The 6,814-nt window shown below is 37.1% G+C and overlaps 1 protein-coding gene across 2 annotated transcripts; it reads left to right on the forward strand.

The window, feature by feature from the left end:
• Positions 1 to 270: 270 nt before the first annotated feature.
• LOC109183598 (probable purine permease 11) lies at positions 271 to 5,586 on the forward strand. 2 transcript variants are annotated; one of them, XM_019333669.1, is made up of 2 exons: positions 271 to 509; positions 4,448 to 5,586. In XM_019333669.1, the coding sequence occupies exons 1-2, from the start codon at positions 469 to 471 to the stop codon at positions 5,583 to 5,585; spliced, it is 1,179 nt and encodes a 392-aa protein (XP_019189214.1). In that variant the 5' UTR covers positions 271 to 468; the 3' UTR covers position 5,586. The 2 variants fall into 2 exon arrangements, with proteins under 2 accessions (XP_019189214.1, XP_019189215.1); XM_019333670.1 differs by having other exon boundaries at positions 272 to 505; positions 4,447 to 5,586.
• The last annotated feature ends 1,228 nt before the right edge of the window (positions 5,587 to 6,814 follow it).

The raw sequence follows: 6,814 nt of genomic DNA on the forward strand, positions 1-6,814 counted from the left end.
TTAAGATTGGACGATGAAATGCATTAATAATAGTTAATAATTTTACTTAGATACTATGAGATTTCCTATTTCCCAAAATTCTGTTTATTCCCCCAAAGGTGCAGCATTTAAAACTATCTTTTATCATATCCTCTATACTACTGTAAATAGTTGTAATATGTAAGCTTACAGAGAGATGAAATATTTTATATTTTCAGTTGTTTTTTTTTTTTTTTTTTTTTTGAGAATTCTCTGATCTCTTTTATCCCTTTATCATATGGTGACATTCCTTTTCCACTTTTCCTACATTACTCATATTCCTTATAGCCATCCTCATGGACGACTGAGACTACCCTTCATATTATATATAACCTGTATTGTTCTCCATATCTTGTTGTCTCCACCCATCCAAATATTTATACTGCGCTTTTCTGTATCAAAGCACCAAAGGGTCTTCAGGTTTCTGTTGTTTCCATCTCCTAAACTGCCATGGGAGAAGTCGAAGAAAGATTGTTGGATATCACAAGTGAGTTTCCTTTCCAAACTTTCTCTGTTATTTTTGCTTCTTTTCACTTGTTTTTGGAACAAACCCAGTGCTTTAGTTAAGTATACTCAAAGAAAAACACACTCTGTTTGGTAAATTGTTGTTAGCTGATTTAGTTAATGAGTTTGACTAATTGATAGCATTAGCTGATTGCAGGAAGATATTTAGTAAATTAGTTGTTCGCTATAACTGATTACATTCAAAATGACTTTCTCAAAAATCTGATCCAAAATTAAAAATTTTTTGAACATCTTTTTAAATTTTAACATTTTAATTAAAACAATAAATTATTACAAAAAAAATTTAATTAATTAAACGTCTTTAATCAAATCAAATAATTAACAATGGTCAAATAAATTAAAATTGACAGATAAACTAGCTAAGTTATCAAATATGACCACAGTCTAGTTATGACATTCGCAGGAGGTTCAACCGGTGACCGACATTATAGAGATAAGGTATACCAGAAAGTAATAATATAATTGAAAGGGTCCAGAATAACAGACCAACAGGCAGGGCGGAAGATATATAGTGATAAAGTAATATAACCCACAAAAATGAGAATAAAGCTTCATTATTGACAACAAATTAATTTTATTCAATTCATAACTACTTTCCAAGTTGATGTTGATGGATTATATATTTATATATAAGGGCTTTGGCCTTCTCTTCAAGTCTTCAAGTCTTCATTAACGATAATAATTACGGATGATAGATGGACTTGGTTACCATTTTTATGATTAAGTCGCCAAAAGAATGATAAAGTAAATAAAATATAATTTTTATATACATTTTTTGTTAAGTTTGTATATATAGTAGTCGTAAATAAAATAATTAAGTTCAAAATAAAGATCATGCTATACACTCCTGTATTTACCACTCACAAGAGACTACTTTTGATGTGACAATTGTATAGTTGGTTTATGGAAAAGACTATTACTGTTATCTGAATGTGCTGCTTAGCATTTTCCTTAAAATAATAGTTCATTTAAAAAAACTTACTAGCGTATTGTTTCAAAAATAAATTCTTAACTTTTATTTTTTCTATTTTTACCTTATTATTTTTAGAAAATGACAGAATCCATCACTCCCAATTAAAATTCATCCTCATGTATTAACATTAAAAGTTGTAAATTAGATTCAAATTTATTATTTGTAAATATGTGCCAATGATCAATGAATATGGTAGCATATAATGTATATTATTTAAATATCATGATAAGGATGTGAACAAAAGATAAAATAAAATAATCATCACACAAAATGATTGCGAGTTTAATCATATCTTTTTCCTGTGTTCTGCCGTCTAAAACGTTATTTAAGTCATAGAACTATTATCATTTGAATATTACTCGCAATTTAATTCATATATTCATAATTTTAATATAAGAAAGGACCATAACTAAACTTGTACTGTAGCTTTTATTAAGATTCCGATATTTTATTTTAAAAATAAAATAAAATATTAAAAATGCTATCGTCAGCGATGGTTTCTTCTTGCGGGGCGGCAATGTAGTTTTTTTTTTTTTTTTTTTTTTTTTTTTTTTTTTTTTTTTTTTTTTAACACCTTTGTAAAGTATAGATATTAAATTAATTAAAGTAGGGGAAGAAATTAAACAATATTGATGTACTAAAAAAAAAAGTTGATGGACCATGGGCTTATCAGGCTAATTAATTGGAGTCCAAGTGGAGTTGATTGATAAAAGGAATTGAGCAGGCAAATTATATCATGCACCAGGGCGCAAAAACGTATTGTGCGTCCTGACCCAAAACGATGTCATTTTGTACATTTTTTTTTTGGAAATTTTGTTTCTTGTGTCTGCAGTTAACTTCTTAAAAAAAATCACAGGTTTCGAATGTACATAAGTGTATAATAGAATGTACATAATTGTATAATAGAATGTATATAATTGTATAAGAGTATACACATAATCTTTTTTGAAAGGATAATACACATAATCTAACATAATACATGATACATATAAACTCTTAACTCTTAAAAAAAATTCTCTGTTTCGAATGTATATAATTTTATAATAGAATGTACATAATTGTATAACAGAATACACATAAACTCCATCGCATCAACTTTCCACACAACTTAACAAAACGACGTCATTTTGGCAGGGAGGGGCGCATAATGCATTGTGCGCCCTAGTGCGCGATATAACGATTGAATTGAGTTAGGCATGGAATTTGGGCTTGGGGGCAAGGGATCAAATTGCAAGGCAAATTACTATGTGGACCATGGTCCACATAGTACTGTGTGAATTATAAAAAAAAATATTCCCTATGTCCTATTTTATGTGTCTGGTTAGGTTAACGAGACTTGACTGATGTTATTTTTAATTCAATTTTTCATAATATTAAGTTTAGTATTAGTATACAAAATTTATATATTTAGAAATTACACTAAAAGTACTATTAAAACAAAAAATTAAATTTAAGAATAAGTAAAAAAAAATACTAAAGAAAATAAGCAATAATGGGGATATAGGATATGCGCTCAAGATCTGTTGGGGCTCGCTGTATTGGGCCAAGGAAAATGGAGGTGGGGGATTAGCGTTGGCCGAAAGGGTCTCGGGGGAGGAAGATGGTCCGACGGGGGTGTCACTGGCGATGGCGGGGGCTCGGCCAGGTCGCGAGCGTCAAACGTGCCTGGTGACATGGCCAGTGCGCCACTGTCGCAGGGTCGCACCCCCTCACTGCTGGTCTATCGCGGCAATCAACGTCGAACAGGGGCCCCCGCGGGTGGCTAATTGGCCTCGGCTGGCCTAAGCGCGGCTTTGCGCCAGTTGTGCGCCCCCCTCCCCATTTCCAGGGTGTGGCGTGAGGGGGTGGGGAGGTGTTGCGTGGGAGTGCATGGCAGAGGTGGTTGGACAGCGTGTGCGTAGTGATAGTATGTGGATGAGAGACGTGGGGCACGTGGAAGCCTCCGAATTGAGTCAGTCTGAGAACGTACACGTAGAGGGTGCAAGACATGGGGGTCAAGCAATAAACAGGGTGCCTGGCTTCCTATCAAGGACATGTCTGAACACTACAAGCACTATGGTCTAGTAGTCTTGATCTTATGTTCTCAAACCCCTTGTTTAGGTTCGATTTTTTTTTCAGTAGCATATTTAACTATAGCCCATCTTCTGGGCATTGTTCTTTGTATTTGGGCCACCATTTTGTGCCTGTACCTCGGCTTTGTGACGTACTATTTTTGGCCTAGCGCCCCGGGTAATAAAGCTGTTATTTTCTTACCCCCGTTCTATACCTCTACGTCCGGTTTATGGTGGACTCAGTCCCAATAAAACCATCAAGCAAAAAATAAAGAGTTGGTTTGACCAATTAATAGTAAGTAGAACAGATAAAATGAAATAGATGGAGTATATTTTTAATAAACTTAAAGTACATTATTTGTGTATTGAATGTACATTATACAAAATAATTTATTTTCAATACTCAAATAATGTACTATCTCTGAATAGAAGATACAATTTTAATATACTAAAAATAGAATATTTATTTACTTCGTACATTATATGATAATATACAAAATAATGTATTTTCAGTACTTAAATAATGTACTTTTTTATTTATGGTATACACAGTTGTGTGAACCATAATCAGCGCAATAACGACTCAAATTGCAAGGTTTGGGCTTGGTTTGGAATGGAAGAGGGCGTCAGATGGGGGAGGGGGTGGTGCCTCAGCCACAGCCGGCAAGTGCCCCCTCTCCCCCACACCATTGTTGTCGACGGTAGCCAAAAGGGCCCGTGGCACTGGATTTTAAGTTAGGTATACTAAACAGAATTGTGGTTTTTATTATTTGCCCCGATGTTGTCGGCGATAGCCATGTGGGCCCCTAGCACTGGCTTTTAAGTTAGTTTACTAAACAGAATGGTGGTGGTTTTTATTTGTGCTATTTCTGCATGCAGGTGATGAATCAGAGGGAATCCAAGATGCAAAACCCAAATATAATAAATCACTTGATTCTTACTTGATGCGTTTCAAATGGTGGATTGAACTAAGTATGTACACATTTCTTAGCCTAGGAGGCCAAGCTGGTGCTACCCTATTGGGAAAAGTGTATTATGACCAAGGTGGTACCAGCAAATGGCTTGTTGCCACTCTTCAAACCGCTGGCTTCCCTTTCCTCATCCCTTTTCTCCTCCTCCCATCATCCAAAACCCCCAATCAAAACACCAAAATCACCAAAAATAATAGTTCAAACCCACCACCACCTTCTCTCCCACTTCTTGCTTCTGTGTATACTTTTCTTGGTGTCTTGTTAGCGGCTGGTGGGGTGTTTTATTCAGTGGCCATAGAATACCTCTCTGCATCTACTTTCTCTCTTCTCCTATCATCCCAGTTAGCCTTCACTGCCATTTTAGCTCTGTTTATCAATGCCCAGAGGTTCACGCCTTATATACTCAACTCCGTCGTGCTTCTCGCCTTTTCCCCTCTCCTTCTGGTGATCGAGAACGATAACGGAGGATCCCCGGAGCCGGCCGCCGGCGATGGTTTCATGTTAGGGGCTCTGTTCACTGTCGCCTCGGCAGCTTCTTTGGCGTTGCTGTTCTCGTTAACGGAGCTCGCGTTCGAGAAGATGATTGGGGGAGCCGGTGTGGGGTCGACCATGTCGGAGACGTTGAAGATGACCCTTTGGCAGTGTGTGGTGGCGACGGCGGTGACGGCGGCGGGGCTGTTCTGGAGCGGGGAGTGGTGGGGTTTGAAGGCGGAGATGGAGGGGTATAAGCAAGGGGTTGTTTCGTACTTTTTGAACGTCGTTGGAACGGGGGTTACGTGTCAGGCGTACTACGTTGGCTCCATTGCCTTGACTTTTAAGGTCTCGTCGTTGTTCTCGAACGTTGTTATCAGGTTAGGCACGCCGGTGATTCCATTTTTGTCGGTGGTTTTCTTGGGCGAAGAGATGAGTGGGTTGAAGATGATGGCTTTGATGTTGTCTCTTTGGGGGTTTGCGTCGTATATTTATCAGCAGTATCTTGATGAGTTGAAGGGTGATGTTGATGATGATGAAAACCAGTCCATTCAAGACTTCAATTTCAGTGCCTAGCTTATAAGTTATAATTTGTATTAAAGAAAGAAAAAATTAAAATGGAATATATATATCTTGTTGATTGTTATAAATCTTATGTAATTTTGTTTTTTTTTTTTTTTCTGAAAGCTTATGTAATTTGATTTGATTTGTTTGTTAAGTTCCATTTATGAAAGTAAAAAATTGTAAAGTAATATTAAGACCTATAAAAGTTCCGTTTATCCCAACTCTTCACTCCAAGTTCATTAATTATAAATGTTAATATATAAACTCCTAATTAAATTTCCATTCGTTTATATACAATATAGAAAAAAAATGCTCTCTACCAAAGAGGCACCAGAACTGCAAAGAAAGTCGTCGGCTACGACGGTGAGAACAGTGGAGGGCGAGGACCTCCTTGAATGTAGTACGAAAAAATCGAAAACATCACCGCCTATTAACGAACAGAACGAGCAGAGAGATGTGATGTCATGTGGAAGGATTGTGACTGGAAGTTAAGAGGGAAAGATGAAAGCTGTATCATAACTGTCTAACTTTCTCCAAGTTGTTTACACAATGTATATAAAGGAGAAAAGGTGGCGATAAAACAGTTACACTAGGCAGATTACAAGAAAGTCCTTGTATGGAGAAATTACATAGATGACCCTTGTGTGTTGTTGCTTGATACCCCCGTAAGCTGGAGCGTGCACATCTTGTATGCCCAGCTTAGACCTGAAAATATGGAATTGAGTAACCGGTAGAGGCTTAGTAAAACCGTCTGCTACTTGATTGGAGGATGTCACCGACAGCAGCTTAATGAGTCCTTGATTTAGTTTCTCCCGAACAATGTGACAGTCAATGTTGATGTGTTTGGTGCGTTCGTGGAAAACATGATTCTCGGCGATGGCTATTGTGGACTTGCTATCACAATACATGATTGCCGGTGTATCTATTGTAACATGGAAATCTCGAAGGAGAGTAGTGAGCCATTGTACCTTACAAACCGTGGCTGCCATGGCACGGTATTCGGCCTCCGAGGATGATCTTGATACCGTTGCTTGCTTTTTAGCTCTCCACGATATTAGAGATGAGCCAAGGAATATGAAATAGCCTGTTATGGACCTCCGTGTCTCGCTGCATGATGCCCAGTCTGAGTCTGAAAAGACTTTGAGCTTCAAATCTGTGTTTGATGGATAAAACAGTCCTTGTCCAGGTGCATTCTTTATATATCGTAGTACTCGATGGGCAGCTGCTAAATGTTGATCTTT

The sequence above is a fragment of the Ipomoea nil genome, unplaced genomic scaffold (assembly GCF_001879475.1).
Source record: "Ipomoea nil cultivar Tokyo-kokei standard unplaced genomic scaffold, Asagao_1.1 scaffold1149, whole genome shotgun sequence".
In the NCBI taxonomy this organism is placed as follows: Eukaryota; Viridiplantae; Streptophyta; class Magnoliopsida; order Solanales; family Convolvulaceae; genus Ipomoea; species Ipomoea nil.

Coding starts and splice junctions, on each gene's coding strand:
- LOC109183598 (XM_019333669.1), top strand. CDS start 469: ATGGGAGAAGTCGAAGAAAGATTGTTGGATATCACAAGTGA. Junction 510..4,447: donor TTGTTGGATATCACAAGTGA/GTTTCCTTTCCA, acceptor TCTGCATGCAGG/TGATGAATCAGAGGGAATCC.